The sequence below is a fragment of the Hyperolius riggenbachi genome, chromosome 3 (genome assembly GCF_040937935.1).
Source record: "Hyperolius riggenbachi isolate aHypRig1 chromosome 3, aHypRig1.pri, whole genome shotgun sequence".
In the NCBI taxonomy this organism is placed as follows: Eukaryota; Metazoa; Chordata; class Amphibia; order Anura; family Hyperoliidae; genus Hyperolius; species Hyperolius riggenbachi.
In genome coordinates, this window is record NC_090648.1 from 496,443,677 (window position 1) to 496,464,143 (window position 20,467).

The 20,467-nt window shown below is 45.6% G+C and overlaps 1 protein-coding gene across 2 annotated transcripts in view; it reads right to left on the reverse strand.

Moving 5' to 3' along the window:
* Positions 1 to 58: 58 nt before the first annotated feature.
* RAB19 (RAB19, member RAS oncogene family) overlaps positions 59 to 20,467 on the reverse strand; it is a 42,973-nt gene continuing 22,564 nt past the window's right edge. For both annotated transcript variants that reach the window (XM_068273094.1, XM_068273093.1), the window contains exons 2-4: positions 12,046 to 12,316; positions 2,132 to 2,315; positions 59 to 1,094 (exon numbers count right to left, since the gene is read on the reverse strand). In XM_068273094.1, the coding sequence (XP_068129195.1) occupies positions 829 to 1,094; positions 2,132 to 2,315; positions 12,046 to 12,240 (645 nt within the window). In that variant the 5' untranslated portion in view covers positions 12,241 to 12,316 and the 3' untranslated portion in view covers positions 59 to 828. The remainder of the gene's footprint in view (positions 1,095 to 2,131; positions 2,316 to 12,045; positions 12,317 to 20,467) is intronic.

Consider the following 20,467-nt stretch of genomic DNA (forward strand, 5'->3'; position numbering starts at 1 on the left):
AGACAGTCTGCACTCTGCACACCAGACAGGAAAATAGAGAACACCCATAGAGAAATGGTTGCATTGGGATATTATTAAAACAGTTTTTAATAACAATATACTATTGCATATCAGCCTGGCAACATGGAAAGCAATACTGTCCTATTTCCATGACTGGAGATAATCTTTAAAGGAATGTAGAGTTAAAAATAATAACAACACAACAATCCAAACCTACGCAGGGCATTTGGGTTACCCCCATAATTATTCCAAAGTTTCAATTAAAAATTCAGATGTTTTCACAATAGGCCAACATCCAATCTGGATAACCAGCGGCCCTAGAAATGGAGACATTCGGATGTGTGCTGGAATTCCATATAGGGCATCATTATACGGTGGAACTCTGTATTGTCTTAATTTAGACCTGTCCTCATAATGCATTCAAGTAAGCTCAATTAGCACCTTTCCTTTACTATAGCTGCCATTGACCGTTGGTTGCATTTCATTTAAAAAAGTTGACCGCCTCTTTTAGTACTGCACATTTTTGATCAATCAAAACTGTTCATGGTGTCCACTGGTCCCCAATTTTATGGAATACAGTACCATATTTATGGCACCGTGACTGTCCTGCACTGCTGCGATCTTGGCTCCTGCCGTGAATTCCTTTCCATAGTTCAAGAGGCAGCCAGGCCTCCACTCTGGGTGATCATCCATGGTTCATGGTCATCATGAGTAATGCATTGCTGTATTCCCAAACAAGGCCAATATTGTCTGATTGTGGATGTAATTCCATCAGGAACTCTGAAAGATGGACACAAGTGTTGGTTCCATGGTTTCCTTACTCAACAATTACCCACATAGGCAGTTCTTTTCGGGTTCCTTGGTGACCAAGATCGGCCGTGAGTCCATCACAAAACTGTTGCGTGGAGAATCCTTGTGCAAGTGCAGGGTGTGTCGGGCGATCAGTTCTTTTGCCATAAGGAGAAAGACCTCATCGATGTTACGAGCCTCTTTAGCTGATGTCTCCAAAACTGCCAGGAGCCCAAATTTCTCAGCCAACGTGCAGGACTCTTCAAACAGGACCTGACGGTTCTCCACCAAGTCCGACTTGTTGCCTGTGAAGGAGCCACAAAACATTTGTGAACCAACAAAGCTTTGACATACCACAAGGAAAGATGCCCAATCTAAAGACTTATGTTATAAGTCACAACTCATCACAGCTCAATATGAAGCAAAAAAAGATATATTTATTGAGGACTTATCCAAGACACAAAAATAAGTTAAAAACAATCATTAAAACCACCTTCTTAATCCAAATGTAATTGTAAATCTCTATAGCAGCAGAACAAGTGCCACAGTGTGTGTAAAGTGATTAATGAAAAAATCAATGTGCAATGAATTGCATAACCCTCCAATAACAATCCAAGCAAAACCACAATTACAAAAATTGAACAATACAAAAACTATGAAAAGTACAAAAATGCAAAAATATGTACACGACCAATGAAAAGTGCTAAATGCGTGATCCATGCAGAACCCCAATGCAAAAAGAAAAATACAAAAACTATAAAAAAAAGTACAAAAAATACAGAAGTACAACAGTATGTACACGACCAATAAGAAGTACTTGATGCAGGTAGTGTATAATACGTGGGATGCTTGTGCAAAGTAGCAGGCTAGTCAAGATCAAGCAACAGTGCTGCTATAAGATAATTATATACAAACAAAGTGCAAGATAGTGCTAATGCTTACCAATGTAGGATGGCTGCTGCATATAGAGAGAAGGGGGGGGGGGGGGAGACGCCTTGCGCGTTCACAGCGTGCGGCTGCTTCTATGGAAGCTGAGCCTCCATAGAGGCAGCCGCACGCTGCTAACGCGCAAGGCGTCTTCCCCCTTCTCTCTATGCAAGGAGAGAAAAGGAAGGAGAAAGAAATGAAAGGCAAAGGACAAAGTGAAGGAAAAGGGACAAGCACAGGGGGAAAAAAGGAAAGAAAGGAGCAAAAACAAAGGAAAAGACAAGGTAAATCTAAAGGAAATGAAAAGTAAAAGAAAACAAACAAACAAACAAACATGTTTCTATTGTTCTCAGAACACAAACAACAACAACACACACACACACACACACACACACACACACACGAGACAACCTACCAATAAGCATCACCATCAGGTTGGCGGCTCCATATTTCTCCACTTCATGGATCCAGTGGGGGACAGACTCGAACGTCTGCCGCCGAGTGACGTCATAGGCGATGATGGCCCCATGGGCACTGCGATAGTAGCTCTGTGTGATTGTACGGAACCTCTCCTGACCAGCCGTGTCCCAGACCTGTACCTGAAGGAGATCATCACATTACTGAGCTTCACCAAGCACCTGTTTAGCACTCAGAGCATATCAATAGCACATTTAATATGCATGCCGACAATGTGGATCATTAATATAAAAAAAAAAACTTTTACATTTAAAAGTTTAACAGAAGGTTTATTGCCCTACTTCTTCCTACTTCTCAGGCCTGCTGACCGCAGAAGTTTCAAGCAGATCAGGACTTATGTAATTATTTTACTGTACACATTAGCAGAGAGCAAACAAAAGCTTTCATCATTAGTGGGGTAGGTTGATTGGACACTGTGCTTCAAAAAGTTTAGAGAAGTCACAGATGCTATTTTCACTCCTTCCCCTGGATAAATAATGGGCAGCTAGAAGGGGAAGGGGGAACATGGCAGCTCTTATAGCTGATCTGACCAGGTCTGCCATTTTAAAATACTTTACCACTAGTTTAGAATCTGCTTTGATAGATGTTACTTCAGCCTGTTTTGCCACATTAAAGCGGGATTGTCACCATAAAAATCAAATTTTAACAGCAACTGGTCTGAGTGTATTAAGTGATAAAGATGCTAATCCTGCATTCAAAACTTTTTCAGCTGTGATGGTTTGGAGTTATTAAATACCTTTGGAGCACTGGCCCTTTAATAGCCATTGCCATTCAGTTGCATGCTGGGGGTTCTTTTTATCTATAATATATTCCTCCTCTTCCCTTTATTTCTCTGCCTAGCTGAAACATGATCCTCTGCTCACTTGTGTTTACAAGTAGTGTTGGGCGAACGGTGTTCGCCACTGTTCGGGTTCTGCAGAACATCACCCTGTTCGGGTGATGTTCGAGTTCGGCCGAACACCTGACGGTGCTCGGCCAAACCGTTCGGCCACATGGCCGAACTAAGAGCGCATGGCCGAACGTTCCCCGAACGTTCGGCTAGCGCTGTGATTGGCCGAACGGGTCACGTGGTTCGGACCCGAACGCGCTCTGATTGGCCGAACTGTCACGTGGTTCGGGTAAATAAATACCCGAACCACGTCATATCTCCGCCATTTGTCTGTGGGTTTAGCTTTGGGTAGGCAGGCAGGGTAGTTCGCGCTCCAGCCACGCTAGCCAGGGTCCCCCCTGTCATTGTGTCGCTGCTGGGAACAGTAGTACACCGCTCGCTCAGCCACACTATATAGCATTCTGTTTACTGCCACTCTGTGTACCTCGCTCAGCCACATTATATAGCATTCTGTTCACTGTTCTGTGTCTGCTGGGAATAGTGGTACACCGCTTGCTCAGCCACACTATATAGCATTCTGTTTACTGTTCTGTGTCTGCTGGGAATAGTGGTACACCGCTTGCTCAGCCACACTATATAGCATTCTGTTTACTGTTCTGTGTCTGCTGGGAATAGTGGTACACCGCTCGCTCAGCCACACTATATAGCATTCTGTTTACTGTTCTGTGTCTGCTGGGAATAGTGGTACACCGCTCGCTCAGCCACACTATATAGCATTCTGTTTACTGTTCTGTGTCTGCTGGGAATAGTGGTACACCACTCGCTCAGCCACACTATATAGCATTCTGTTTACTGCCACTCTGTGTACCTCGCTCAGCCACATTATATAGCATTCTGTTCACTGTTCTGTGTCTGCTGGGAATAGTGGTACACCGCTCGCTCAGCCACACTATATAGCATTCTGTTTACTGTTCTGTGTCTGCTGGGAATAGTGGTACACCGCTCGCTCAGCCACACTATATAGCATTCTGTTTACTGTTCTGTGTCTGCTGGGAATAGTGGTACACCGCTCGCTCAGCCACACTATATAGCATTCTGTTTACTGTTCTGTGTCTGCTGGGAATAGTAGTACACCGCTCACCCGCCACTGTATAGCATTGTGCTCTGTGTCGCTGCTGGGAATAGTGGTACACCGCTCACCCGTCACTGTATAGCATTGTGCTCTGTGTCGCTGCTGGGAATAGTGGTACTGTATAGCATTTCTGTACTGCCACTGTACTGCTGCCAGTCAGCGTGTACTGTAAGGATAAGTGAAATGAGGAAGAAATCCGGTGAAAGAGGGAGGGGCAAGGGAAGAGGTGTTTCCCCTGACGGTTCACGTACAGGCCACAGGGGAGCACCCAAGAAAACCCACTCAATACCGCCCATGTTGTCCAGGACAACAACCCTCACAAATCCAAAAGAACAGGACCAGTTAATTACTTGGATGACCTCTCAAGCGTCCAGCAGTGGGTTAAGCAGCACCAGCACATCACGCACGAGGTCCGAGTCCTCAGCCAGTTACAAGGAGCCAGTGGGCACAAAGCTGACACAACCGGCAGCGACACCACGCACACAACTGCCAGATAACCAGTCCGATGAATTACCTCAGGACACAATGGGGTATTCGCAGGAGCTATTCCCAGCCCAACAAACTTCCACCTTTCAAAGGTCAATGGAGGAACAGCCAGAAATGTTGTGCCTGGATTCACAACCGTTAACTGTGGGAAATGCACCGCGCACTGAAATACAAGGCGAGTCCGAGGAGGACTCGGAAACCCAAATCCCAGAGCAATTTGGGCAGGAGGGGTTGCAATTGCAGGAGGTCGGCCGACAAGATCTGGAAGACGACGTTGGAGTGTGCTGCGCAGAGGTTGTTGTGGGGAGCTCTACTCCACGGCGGCGGCCCACAATGACATATGACGAGTTTGAGGAGATGGAAGAGGAGGGTATGGACAATGTGGACAGAGACCCAGATTTTGTTTGTGAACGAGAACATCGCCGTCGTAGCAGCAGCACAGATGAGTCTGTTGAAGAACCCACTGCTGCACGAGTTCGCCTTGTGCCACAAGGTAGGCGGCGCGCAATTTCAGGCACCACAAGCGTGGAAGTTCAAGTGAGAGGCAAAAGAGGAGCAAACAGAAATCGCCAGCAAGGAGGCAGGTGCTCCAAAGTCTGGGCTTTCTTTGAAGACTGCACTGAGGATGTTACCATGGCGATTTGCAAGGTGTGCAAGACCCGCCTGAGCAGGGGGAAAAGTATTAACAACCTCTCCACCACCAGCATGAGCCGTCACATGCTATCCAAACATCCCACTCTGTGGGCAAACGCGTCAGGACAGGGTACCAGCAACAACACTGCCTCCCTTGGATTCACCAGACTCACCACCAGACCCGCCTCAGCAGCAGCAGTAGCCCAGCCATTGCGTGGTTCACAACATTCACAAACATCAGACGACGCTGACACTGTCACTTTCCGGAGTAGTGCTCTTGAGGTCTCCCAGTGTTCATCAAACACAACAACCAACAGCCCTTCCGTGTGCAGCGCTACGGTTCAGTTGTCTGTGTCGGAGATGTTTGAGCGCAAGAGGAAATTGCCAGCAAATGACCCCCGGGCCGTGGCAGTAACAGCCAGCATAGCCAAGCTTCTGGCCTGCGAAATGCTGCCATATCGAGTGGTGGAGACAAACAGCTTCAAGGGCATGATGTCAGTGGCCATCCCACGTTACGTGGTTCCCAGCCGCTACCACTTTGCGCGCTCTGCAGTGCCTGAGTTGCATGAGCACGTGGTCAGCAAAATAACCCGAAGCTTGAAGAATGCCGTTGCCTGCAAGGTTCACCTCACCACTGACACCTGGACGAGTGCGTTCGGCCAGGGTCGATACATCTCCCTTACCGCGCACTGGGTGAACCTTGTGGAGCCTGGCAGCGATTCCTCACCTGCTACGGCACGGGTGTTGCCCACGCCACAAACAGCTGCACCGCCGTCCCTCCCACTGGATAACAACAGCAGCACCTACCTCTATGACTCCTTCTCCTCCAACGCATCTCAAAGCTGTACCTCATCCGGAAACGCTAACCCAGCAGCAGTAGGATCGTGGAAGCAGTGCAGCACAGCTGTTGGCATGCGTCAGCAAGCGTTGCTGAAGCTAATCTGCCTTGGGGATAAGCAGCACACAGGGGAGGAAATTTGGAGGGGAATAAAGGAACAGACGGATTTGTGGCTGGCACCGCTGGACCTGAAACCGGGCATGGTTGTGTGTGATAATGGGAGTAATCTCATTCGCGCTTTAAGGTTGGCTAAGCTGACACACATCCCTTGCCTGGCGCACGTGATGAACCTAGTAGTTCAGCGGTTCCTGAGGACATACCCAGGCGTGGCCGATCTTCTGTTGAAGGTGCGTCGAGTGGCCAAACATTGTAGAAATTCCAGTACTGCTTCGGGGGCACTCGCCAAGATGCAGGAGCGCTTCAATCTCCCCCACCATTGCTTGCTGTGTGATGTCCCTACGCGCTGGAATTCTACGCTGCACATGCTAGCCCGCTTTTGCGAGCAGAAGAGTGCAGTGGTCCAGTACATGACGGCGCAGTACCGAGGCGCATCCGGCCAGCTGCCAAGCTTCTGTGGATCCGATTGGGCCAACATGTTGGACCTCTGCCAAGTCCTCCAAAATTTTGAGCAATCCACGTTGCTTGTGAGCAGTGACAACTTTTCAGTCAGCATTACCATACCACTGCTGTGTTTACTGAAGAGGTCGATGTTAAAAATCAAGGAAACAGCTGTCATGATGCAACTGGGGGAATCTGAAGGAGAAAACGATCAGCGTGATGGTACCAACATCAGGCCATCGGCCTCAGGGAACGCTGGCCCCAGCAGCTATGACGAAGAAGAGGAGGAGGAGGAACAGCTGGAGTTGGAGCAGGAATTTCATGCCACCACTGACGAGGGCCAGAGCGGTGCACGTTGGACTTCCACAATTCAACGCGAATGGTCAGCAGAAGCAGACCAGGAGGAAGGTGACGACTATGATGCATCACAACAACTATCACAACGCTCACAAGAGGATGATGAGGATTCTGGTAGGACTCTGGCACACATGGCTCAATTCATGCTAGACTGCATTGAACGTGACCCACGCATTGTGCGCATTCTGGACAACACCAATTACTGGGTTTATACCCTTCTGGATCCACGGTACAAACACAATGTTCCAAAACTGCTTGAAGAAAGAGTCAGACAGGTCAAAATGGAAGAATACCAGCAGGCCCTTGTGGAGACTTTAGAGAGGAGATTGACATCCTCCCCCTCCTCTAGCCAGTTGTACGCAGACAGACTGACTTCCGCAAACCCAGGACGACCAGGAGGGCAGCAAACAACGCAAGCCGCAGCTAGTACCCAAAAGGGAACGGTATCGGCAGTGTCCTTGGAGTGGGAAAATTTTCTGACACCCATGCAGCAGCAGCCCACTGAACAGCAAGCGTGCAGATCCACCTCCAACACCGATCGCCTGGAGAAGATGGTCAAGGACTACATGTCAGATGACGTAGCTGTGTCGAACAATCCATCTGCACCCTTCAACTATTGGGTATCGAAGCTAGACACCTGGCACGAACTGGCAATGTACGCAATAGAGGTGCTGGCTTGCCCGGCAGCCAGCGTTATGTCGGAACGCTGTTTCAGTGCTGCCGGAGGCATCGTCACAGATCGGCGTATCCGCCTCTCTACAGAAAATGCAGACCGTCTGACTCAAATTAAAATGAATCAATCCTGGATTGGAAATGACTACGCAACACTCCAGGACCCCAACCAAGTAACATGACCAATGAACATCTGGGATGGTGTAGCGTTTCCGGTCCCTGTTTATAGAACCTCTCATCTGTATTACATTTATGACTGCATGGCGGCAAAAAGCATTGCTGCTATATCCGCACGCTTTTTGTCCTCATGCAAGGCCTGGGTTGTTGTGTCTCAAAAACCGTGGCCTTCTACTCCTGCGCCTGCTCCTGTTCCATCACGTCTGCTGCTGCTGGGTTAGCGTTGCCGCGTGGTCCCTGTTTATTGAACCACTTATCTTTATTACATTTATGACTGCATGGCGGTACAAAGCATGCTATCCGCACGCTTCTTGCCCTCATGCAATGCCTGGGTTGTTGTGTCTCACAAAGCGTGGCCTTCTCCTCCTGCGCCTCCTCCTGTTCCATCACGTCTGCTGCTGCTGGGTTAGCGTTGCCGCGTGGTCCCTGTTTATTGAACCACTTATCTTTATTACATTTTATGACTGCATGGCGGTACAAAGCATGCTATCCGCACGCTTCTTGCCCTCATGCAAGGCCTGGGTTGTTGTGTCTCACAAAGCGTGGCCTTCTCCTCCTGCGCCTCCTCCTGTTCCATCACGTCTGCTGCTGCTGGGTTAGCGTTGCCGCGTGGTCCCTGTTTATTGAACCACTTATCTTTATTACATTTATGACTGCATGGCGGTACAAAGCATGCTATCCGCACGCTTTTTGTCCTCATGCAAGGCCTGGGTTGTTGTGTCTCACAAAGCGTGGCCTTCTCCTCCTGCGCCTCCTCCTGTTCCATCACGTGTGCTGCTGCTGCTGCTGGGTTAGCGTTGCCGGTCCCTGTTTATGGAACCGCTTATCTTTATTACATTTATGACTGCTTGGCGGTACAAAGCATGCTATCCGCACGCTTCTTGCCCTCATGCAAGGCCGGGGTTGTTGTGTCTCACAAAGCGTGGCCTTCTCCTCCTGCGCCTCCTCCTGTTCCATCACGTGTGCTGCTGCTGGGTTAGCGTTACCGGTCCCTTTTCCTGGAACCTCTTATATGTATTACATTTATGACTGCATGCCGACAAAAAACATGTTACCTGTGCAAAGAAAACAGACATTTCCCGCATTTAAAAGACAGTTTTCCCTTTGAAACTTTAAAATCGATTTTCTCAAAAACTATAAGCTCTTTTTGCTAATTTTTTTTCCTCTTGTACCCACTCCCAAGGTGCACATACCCTGTAAATTTGGGGTATGTAGCATGTAAGGAGGCTTTACAAACCACAAAAGTTCGGGTCCCCATTGACTTCCATTATGTTCGGAGTTCGGGTCGAACACCCGAACATCGCGGCCATGTTCGGCCTGTTCGGCCCGAACATCTAGATGTTCGCCCAACACTATTTACAAGCAAGGCTGAGTTGACTCAGCGATTGGAGGCGAAAAGAAAAAAAAATTAAGGGAAGAAATGACATCAGTATTTAGCCTCAAACTGGGCAAAAAACATGGCCGCCACCAGGAACAGAATTCTCTTCATTTACTATATAAAATTCACTGAAATCAAAACTTGGACAGTACAATACATGTGTTATGTAAGTAGATCAAGTATTTATCTACTTATATGTGTATTTTCCATTTCATAGTATGGCTAATCCTCCTGCTTTAGTGTGTGTTTAAACTATTGTATCTGGAACAATCACTGTACAAAGTGTGTACAGTATTTAGATGGTACATCTGGTGACTGTAATCCTGCAAACAGCCACTGAAGTGACTCCAAAGTTCTGGATTACAACCTAAAGGATTAGTGATATACTTGAAAGTTGGATTAAAGTATGTTTTTCAAATAATAAATACAAATGCTACATTGTGTAAAATGTACACAGCCTTAGGGAATTGTGGTTAATGACTAAATAATTTATACATGAAAATTGGCCAAAATTCACAAGATCCTGCTGGTGATAATAAGGCAAGTGCAAATTTATCACCACTCATCAAGTTGTATTTTAAGTAAATTCACTAAAGAAGCTTGCCTTATTAACATGTAGTGATAAGCTTTCACAGTGAGAGTGTTGTCTTATCACTCCGGTCCTTAAAGTGAACCTCCGGACTAAAAATCGACTCAGCAGCACTGAAAAGGCTTGGTGTTTCTTTATCAGTTTCACAGCATCAGAACTTTATTTCTCTTATACAAGCCTCATTTTTAGCTGCACAGAAGAAAACTGCCCGGGCATTTTTCCCCTAATGCTGTGCAAAGCATGATGGGATTTCTGATGTTGTTCTCGTTCTACTGTTTTGGTGCAATTTTTTTTTTTACAATTTGAATTTGAGATTTGAAGCCTAGTGTGTGCAGCTGGGAGGGGTAATCAGGACACAGGACAGTTGGAACTGTGTCTCCTGCTCCTTGTCACCTCCTTTCAACCAAAAAGATGGCTGCCCCATGACAAAGATGGCAGCCCCCATGAATCACAAACAATTGCCTGTTCTTTTAAAACAGGGTGGGTAAGAGATTATAATACCTATCTATTCTAATTAACATAACTAATGTAACTTGATGACAGTATGTTTGTTTAGGCTGAAGTTCCCCTTTAAGTTATCACCTTTGTAGTTATTCTCACATGCAGTAGGTAGGGAGGGGAGGAGCACACACAGGCAGGATTTAGCTCCACCCCCTCATGCTGCCAGGAAAAATTACAGCTAGCCTGTGAAGGACAGCCAGGGAAGGAGAGAGAGGCTGTGTGTGTCTCTGTGTGTTAATGTCTGTGTGTGTCCAAATATTCTGAAAGTAACCTTCTACATATCTTATGGGAATGCCCCCTCATTAAAAAAACAGAAAAGTATGGAATTTGATGTTCGATGAAGTGTCCATATTAACCACTTGAGGACCGTAGGCATACACCCTCTAGTGACCAGGCTATTTTTTTTACCAATTAGGTCACTGCAGCTTTAAGGCCACGCTGCACGGCCGTACAACTCATCACAGAAGTGATCCCCCCCCCCTTTTCTGCCCACCAACAGAGCTTTCTGTTTGTGGGCTCTGATCCCTCCTGAGATGTTTGTTTATTTATTTATAAGTATTTATTTCCTGTTTTTAAAAAAAATAAATTTCCCCCTTTTTATCTTTATTTCCCTCCCCCGCCAGCCAATCACAGCGATCGACTCTCATAGACATCAGCCTATGAGAGCTGATCGCTCTCCGTGACTCCAGAGGGGACAGACGTGCCACACGGCTGTCCCCAGTGCAGCGCAGTCTTAGATCGCAGCGCTGTAGTGTTCTTAGACGGCGGTTTCCCCGTCTAACAGTCTTCTAGCGATTTTCTGCAAAACCCCGCCCCAGGACTTGACGCCAATTGGCGTTAGGCGGTCCTGGGGTGGCCGCCACGATCACGCCTGTCGTGGTCATTGTATAGTTACAAGGTCATGACATCACACTGTGGGAGGGGTTTCACCACAATATGAGCCATACAGACCTCCCCTGATTATTGGAGAAAAGGGAAAGATTTCTGGTGGGAAAGGGTTATCAGCTACTGATTGGGATGAAGTTCAATTCTTGGTTAATGTTCCCCATGTTCAGAGGTGGCTACACACGATACTATAAATTGATCTGATTTTACAGCAACTCCATAAAAAAAAAAAAAAAAAAAAAAAAAAAAGATTGGACTTCCAGAAAAAATCTAAAGCTTTTTTTTATTCGACCAAAAAATTGGACAGATTTTCCATTTTTATTCAATAAAAGTTGATTGGGAATGGTGGATTTTTCTGATCAATTTTTATGAAAATTGAATGGTGTGTGGTAGATTGTCCATTTATTAATATATACATCCAAGCAATTTTCTCAGTTTCCAATCATGTTTATCCTAAATGAGGAAAAATTTAACATAGATGTGTGGTACATTGGTCAGATTTTTGAAATGTTACAATCGGTCAGAAAAAATTGATTGCAATTCTTGAATTGAACAGATATTTGAAAAATTGTATGGTGTGTGGCCACCTTAAGACTCACCTCTTAGATACTTTTATTTGAAAAACATAACAATGGTCATGTGACCAGATCAATAATTGATCAATAGATACGCAGCTGCTTTATTAAACCTGAAAGTTGATGCAATAGATAGATGATGGACCTGATGGGTACATAAAGATACCATATTTTTCTTACTGGTCCGTGGCTTACTGGTCCCCCCTAAAGAAAAAAAAAACGAAAAACAAAAAAATCCTTACCTTGACCTTCTTTCCATCAACATTCAAATTACGAACTGTGAAGTCCACCCCGATGGTGTTCTGGTGTTTGTCAGTGAAGATCCCAGACTGGAAGCGTTGCACCACACAAGTCTTCCCTACGTTTGAGTCGCCAATCAGAATTATTTTAAAGAGGAAATCAAAAGGTTCATCCATGGGAGGACTGAGTTCAGACATGGTCTTCACTGCTGAGGGCCCGGGGGTCAGTGGAACGTCTATGAATGATCAGGAGAGGCGGAACATGATGCTGATCCTAAGTGAAGGAAGGGATAATGTTAAAAGAAATGCATAGGTCTTTTTATCTGTGTTTAGCAAGAAATCAGTTATTCAAAAATATACCAGACAGCCAAAACATGAAAACCAACACTTAAAGGATTCCTGAGGTGAGAAAAAAAATAACTATTTTTACTCACCTGGGGTTTCTTCCAGCCCCAACAAGTGACTTGTTGGGGCTGGAAGAAACCCCAGGTGAGTAAAAATAGTTATTTTTTTCTCACCTCAGGAATCCTTTAAGCAGCTCCGGTCTTCCTCTATCTCCCACCGGCAGCCTCTGAAGATCACCGACATCGACCCCGGATGAGTTGGCGTCTTCTGCGGATGTGGGAGTGTACGCCTGTGTCTCAGAGCATACTGAGCCCATGTAGTAGTACTGCGCAGACGCAGTACGCTCCTGGTGATGCGGGTGCGCACGGCGTGGGCTGACCAAAGCTGGGGCAAGGGACACATGTGACTTGTAGAGGCTTGAAGAAATCCCTGGTAATAATTTTTTTTATTTTTTTTTTAATGGCACCTCGGGAGTCCTTTAATATCATGAATGCTCCTCTTATGCCACCAAAACAGCTCTGAGCCATTGAGGCGTGGGCTCCACAAGACTTCTGAAGGGGTCCTGCTGTGGTATTCAGCCTCATGGTATTAGCAGCAGATCCAACTTTTGTGAGGTGAGGCCTTCATTGTTCTTGTTTTAACAGCACATTCAACAAATGCTCAAATGGACATCTGGCATTTTAAATTCAATCCAACTGTTGTCTATGAAGCTTGCACACATAAGCTCTCTGCTGTGTTTGCGTTATTCTTATCTCCTGAAATCAGTGATTGAAAAACCTGGAAGCTCCCTGTGGCATCTCCTAAGTGACTGATAAGCCTCTAGAGCGAAAAGAAAGGTAAAGTGCCCATACACTTCCATTTTAAATTGGAAGCATTTTTCAGCACACTTGAGCGATTTTATGGGCAGAATCGAGTGTGTTTTTGATTGGAATAGTATCGGAAATGTTGAAAATAAATGGTCGAAATGACAACTATCTTATCGTGTGTCGGCGCGATCGATGAAGCGGCTCGATTATTTGTACTATATAGAGGCATTCAGGGGGCCGTATCGGAGTGCAGTGTCATCAATAGTGGGCGTAATTAGTCGAGAACATAGTAAAAACGGAACATGAACCGTATATGTGTGTAGCAGGCGGATGATAAAATTACTGTCGATTTTTGTTTGAGATTCGATTCATGCTATCGATCGCACGGGAAACCGGGTGAAAAAAAGTAACGTGTTCCCAGCGTTAGAGCATCAGTCGGTGGCCTAATCCACTGATCCACTTTTTGCCCTGCCTGCGGAAACCACTTTATTGTGTCGGCACTGCAGTCTCTCCTCCCCTCTCCATAAAGACAGAACTGTTCTGCTGCTGCTGCTTAGTGAAGCATCTGTACAGCATTGGGGCCCATGCAGTGTCAGTCCGCAGGATTGAGTTCAGTCCTGGCGGGCAACACAAACTATGTTCATCTTGTGGGTGTCTACTTACCTTAAAGGACATCCGAGGTGAAAATGAACTGAAGAGAAAAACAATTGTATGCATTCTCCTCCTATAAAAATTACATTTTTTTTTCAGATATCCCACAGTTTTATTTTGTATTTAACCACTTCAGGATTCTGCGTATGCTTAAGTACGCCCCTGAATCCTGAAGTGGATTGCATGGGCGGCCGTTCCATGTCAGTTCACAGAGCGTGTCTCCGTGAACACCCTGCGAGCCGCCGATCGCGGCTCGCAGGGTAAATGTAAACACGCGGGGATCTTCCCCGGTGTTTACATATATACGGCGCTGCTGCGCAGCAGCGCCGTAGAGGAGATCGGCGATCCCCGGCCTCTGATTGGCCGGGGATCGCCGGCATCTGATAGGCTAAAGCCTATCCCATCAGGCGCAGGACGGAAATCCGTCGTGCGCCGCTCACAGAGGGAAGGAGAGGGAGGGAAGGGGAAGGAGGCCAGGAAGCGCTGCGGAGGGGGGCTTTGAAGAGCCCCTGCAAGCGCAAGCAGCCGGCGGCGATCAGACCCCCCCCAGCAGGACATCCCCCTAGTGGGGAAAAAGGAGGGGGGGGGGGGGAAGTCTGGTCACCCTGGCTGCTATCTGATCGGTGCTGCGGGCTGGAAAGCCCACGCAGCACTGATCAGAAAAATACCCCCCTGGCACAGAAGTGGTTAAATCTAGTTTTTAAGTTTTTACTGCTTCATTGTCTCTGATCATTGACACCTTCATTGAAGTACGCTAGAGCTCAAATCTATGAGTTATTGACCCTTTTTATCTCTTTCCTGCTCTCAGAAGACATTTACTGACAGGAACTTTTTTTATGGCTGTAATTACTAATCAGTGAGGGTTATGGTATAGTCTGACCCAGTCCAACATGGACAGAAACTGTCTCTTGCATACCTGATTTTTAACTCTTTCAGGCAGAGAAAGAAAAAAAAAAAAGGAACACAGCATAGTTATTTGTGTGCTAGGCACTGTACATAAACATGTCTATCTCATCATGTCACGGGTCGCCTCGGTTGTCCTATAAATTCCCCCCAGCAACAACAGTCAATCAGTGATACAACACAATGGAATAGTAACGACCTTGTCAGTGACGTCCAGGGACAAATGTACGCACTTTATAGTGGCCATACATGGTACAATTTTTTCATCCAATCTTACCATTTCTATGTAATATAAGGGAACTGCCTAAATTATCCTTTCAGTATATTCACTTAATTTACCCTTATACTACACAGAAATGGTAAGATTGGATGAAAAAAATTGTACCATGTATGGCCACCATTAGATTTTCAGCCCAGGACAATCATGTTTGTTTCCACCTAGGGGAACAGTGTATTTGGCTTAACCTACTGACTGCCAGCAAAAGTTGATAAAATATAACAATGTGAACAAGCTGGAGTAAGTTTGCCAAAATTCTTGCAAAAGATGGGGCGGAACTGTACAAAATATGTTTTTCTCCAGAAAATCCCTGTAACTACCACAGCTTAAAGTGGACCTGAGCTCAGAACTTCCTCTCTCCTCTAAAAGATACGCCACCCAGCATAATAACCTTTAAAGAAAACATTTGTACAGCTGATACAAATCCTGCAATTCATTTGCAAGGTTTCTACTTCCTGTTTTCATGGTAGCAGACATATTAACATCCTGTGCTTTCAAATGAGCTTATCTACCGTGGCAGTCAGCTGACACAGGGGAGAGATCAAATTACGACTTGCAGTGGCGTAGCTAAGAAGCTGTGGGCCCAATGATCACTACTATTCAAATCAACTATAAAAGTGAGTATTATCAGCACAGGACCTATAAAGAGTTAATACTGTGTTTGAGGGGTGGGCTCCTCAGGGCCCCTCTAGCCCAAGGGCCCCGATGTGGTCGCTGCCTCTGCACCCCCTAGTGCTAAGCCACTGACGACTTGCGATTAGACACAGATGAGGGGGAATTAGACAGGCTAAACTCTCTAAATATATACAGGGTGCATTTCTCTGTGTTTTCTTTCTGTCCTGTGCAAGAGTTCAGGTCCACTTTAAAGGGAACCTGAAATGATATGGAGGCTGCCATATTCATTTTCTGTTTGCCTCGTTCTTGTTTCCGGTGCATGATTCAGACACTACTGCAACTACAGAGATCAGTGGAACTGCCAGGCAACTGGTATAGTTTCAAGTAAATAAATATGGCGCCCTCCATATCCCTCTCACTTCAAGTTCCCTTTAATTATGTGATGTGCTGGTTCTTTGTTTGTAACTGGCAGTAGAACAAAGGTTATATAAATATACACAAAAAGAGTCTTTCTGCCTGAAGAGATGAAAGTATAATCGCTCAATAGATGCTAAACTGCCCATTAAACACAACAGAGAGATATAAGTGTCACAGCCGGAAGGCCTGATGTGGCTTTTATCACTAGAGAATGACAGAGAAACCAGTTCTGTAAAATATTGAAGACCTTTCCTTATTCCCCCGACACATGTGGTGTCAGTTTACTGCAGATATTAAGTCTGCAGTAAAGAGCAAAACCCCATTCATAAAAACTCATGAACTACCGTCTTTCCCCGAAAATAAGACACTGTCTTATATTAATTTTTGCTCTAAAAGATGTGCTAGGGCTTATTTTCAGGTGATGTCTTATATTTCTATTCAGAAGTGTTCTCAGCAGAACATTTTCTGTTCCTTTGTACTGTGCTGTTCATGGATTTGAAAGTATGCTGTGTACTGATCAGGCACCTGCCCTTTCATCCCTGCACACAGCTGAGTGATAACCTTGTGCTGAAATGACAGGACCGGTGCCCAATCGGCACTGCACCCACTGTGTCCCAGCTTGCTGGCTGACCTCTTCCTCCTGTGCAATCTACTGATCAGGCACCTGCCCTGTCTTCCCTGCACACAGCTGATAAACTTGCTTTGTGCAGGATGACCTGTTCAGTGCCGATTTGCACTGCATCACTGTGTCCCCACTTACTGGCTGCCTTTTCCTCCTCTAACTTCCGCTAGGGCTTATTTTAGGGGTAGGGCTTATATTTCAAGCATGCTCAAAATTCCAGCTAGGCCTTATTTTCAGGGTAGGACTTATTTTCAGGGAAAAAGAGGGTATATATAATCTCATCACAAAGCAGCAGAGAATACCCAAACCGCTAGGAATTTATAGGCAAACCACACCAAGCATTGCTTTTTAGTAGGAGGGCTTTTTGGTCTCTTTTGGCCTGCTATACTTTACTATACAGTAGTTCTGCACCTGCGCAGTACCGTCCTGATGACGTCAGTCAGACCACATGACCCGCGCTGTGGAGAGCAGAAGAGGCCGACCTGGAACCCGACCTGGCGAGGTCGGGCTCTGCAGTGGAAAAGACCGGGAGCCTCCAGAGCTGCGGCGAGGGCACAGGACGGCTGCCACAGGCTGGAGGAAGCCCCGGGTAAGTGGATTTTTTTTTTTCAAATACCTTGAACCATTACTTTAACCTCCCTGGCGGTTAATTTTTTTTTACAAATTGTGAAAAAAAAAAATTTTACAATTTTTTTTTTGTTTCATGTAAAGCTACTAGAGTGGTAGCTACATAAAACACCACTAGAGGGCGCATGTGGCCCTCTAGTCCGATCGCCGCCGGCAACAATAGCAAACAGGGGAACGCGTATATAACGCGTTCCCCTGTTTGGCTTCTCCTGTCGCCATGGCGTCGATCGGCATGACGTCATGGACGTCAGCCGATGTCCTGACGTCAGGCGCACTCGATCCAGCCCATAGCGCTGCCCGGAACTCATTGGTCCGGGCAGTGCAGGGCTCTGGCGGGGGCCCTCTTCTGCCGCTGCGTGCGGGCGATCGCCGCAGAGCGGCGGCGATCAAGCTGTGCGCGCAGCTAGCAAAGTGCTGGCTGCGCGCACAGCAATTTACAGTATAAAAAAAAAATCGCCCCACCAGGGGCTGAGAATGAGATATCTCCCTGTGCGGCATAGCCCGAGCTCAGCTCGGGCTTACCGCCAGGGAGGTTAAAGACACAGCTCTGAATTTCCTTAGTGCACTTCTTCTTTGGGCTGATGCAGATATCTTTAGAATATTGCAAAAAATGCAGACCTGCCAGGAGACATAGGGCATGATGCAATTAAATTTTTTCTCCTAAGTTCTCTCCTAGGTGATTTTTTTTTTACATCTTATCAATAAAATGCCTTTTAAGCCACAAGCAAGCAAGAGAATACTCTGAATAATTTTGTCAGTATTTTTCACCTACTTTTTGGTAATTTTTTAATTGCCAAGTAGTGACAAGTTATTTAATTGAAGATGAAAAATGATCTCCTAGGAGAAATCTTAGGAGAAAAAGTGAATTGCATCAGGCCCATTGGCATAAATTCACTAATGCTGGGAATACACGTTACGTTTTGTTTGCTGAGAATCGTTCCGATAGATGCCTTCGATGATAAAATTCCGACATGTCCGATTCTCCGATCGATTTTGTTCTACTCGACTTCTCATAGAAGTGAATGGCAAAAAATATAAGAAAAACAAGCGGAAGATAAGAGAATAGAGCAGAGGATCGAATGGCTAATAGACTGCACGGAGAATCGAACGCAAAAAACGTAACATGTATTCCCAGCATAAGAGCATACTGGTGATGATAAGACAAGTAAAAACTTATCACCATACATTGATCGGTATTTTTAGTGTTAATCCACTAAGGAAGCTTGCCTTATTAACATGCAGTGATAAGCTTTCACAGTGAGAGTGTTTTATAACTCAAGTCCTTATGTTATGACCTCTGTAGTTATTCTCACATGCAGTAGATAGGGAGGGGAGGAGCACACACACAAACAGGATGTAGCTCCATCCCTCCTGCTGCCGATATGATTACAGCTAGCCTGAGTAGGACAGCAGGAGAGCGTAGTGGCTGTGTGTGTGTGGCTGGGTCAGTGTGTGTTTCTGTGTCTCGGTGTGTGAATTTGTGTGTGTTTGTGTGAATAGATAGATAGATAGATAGATAGATGTATATGTATATATGCTTGGGTGTCTCTCTCTCCCTCCCTTTCCATGTGCCTGCTGTGCATATTTCCCTCTATACAGAGTCCCCTTCTGCATAAACTAGTAAAAAAATAAAAACAGACAGCTCAGAATGCTTCACTTTGCATTGCAGTCTGTAGTAACGCTGTACTGAAAGCGGATCCGAGATGAAAAACTAACTATAACAAGTAACTTGACTATATATCTTATCTAAAGTTTAGATAGTTCACACATCAAATCTAGCTGCAAACAGCTTTAATAGAAAATTATTATTTCTTCCTGTGATACAATGACAGCAGCCATGTTTGTTAACATTACACAGAGGCAGGCTTATCTGTATCTTGAGCACTCAGCCTGTGAAAAAAAACCTAATCCCCCCCTCCTCTGAAATCAATGGCTAGTAACACCTCCTCCTCCTGCCCAGACTGAGCTCCCATGAGCCCTTGCTACTGCCAAGGCTCTCTGAAACCTGTGGGCGTGGTTTATTTAGTTTATAGGGAATTAGAGTATTAAAACAAAAACAAAAAAGTATTTGGCTTGAGGAATGCCCTATAAACAATAGGAAAGGAACACAATTCTGCAATGAGTAAAAGTTCACCGCGGATCCACTTTAACTACAGCTCAGGCCAGGTGATAACTCCTCACACACTGTACACTTGCATTCCTCTCTGCGAATTAACATCCTGTCTTTAACTTTAGGATTCTGTTATTTTATGGATTGGGAAACCTTAACTTAAGAAATCACTCCTTAATTTAAAAGACAGAAGCCTTATTTTAAGGTTTGCCTGAGGTAAATTCTTTAGTGAAAACTAAATGCTTTACCACCATGGTGATAACAGTAAAAGAGAAAAAAAAAAAAAAAAAAAAAAAAAGCACAAAATCATTACTAAAGACAGGAGATGAGCTCAGTGAATTGTTGCCATTATTTTAAAGCTTTAGGCTACGTTCACATAGCAACATGAAACATTCAGTTATGTTATCAATAGGGTCCATTCACGTCATCAGTTTGGAACTGATTCCTTTGATCTGTCTCAGTGCAATGCAAACTCCCAACTCCCAACCTGCACAAGGTTTCACGACCGTGGATGCGTTTTCCACAGTGTGGTGGAAATGCATCTGCTCCAGACCCCAACCGGACACAAAACACCTTTGGGACAGACACTGCGCTGCCCTCTCCGAATGAGCGGTTTATGATCCATCTCAATGTGAACTGAGCCTCAGTCTGAAGATAGCAGGGAGCTAGCGCTGACAACCTGCTGGTCTTTCCACCTTGGTTCATCTGTTTGCCTATCTCTCCCTTATCACTACTAGAGGGTATCAGGCAAAAATTGGATGCATGCGGCTTCTGGAAGAATCTGGCGCAGCCATAAACGTTGATTGAAAATAATAGTCAAGCCGACTCCAATGGGCACCTGGCAATTATCCTTTTTTTTTTTTTTTTTTTTTTTTTTAAAACTAATTCATCAGGCGGCATCGGCGCTGGAGCGGCAACCTGGAAACACACCAATGCCCCCTCCTGGATAATGTAATGGTTAAGGGCTCTGCCTCTGACACAGGAGACCTGGGTTCGAATCTCGTCTCTGCCTGTTCAGTAAGCCAGCACCTATTCAGCAGGAGACCTTAGGC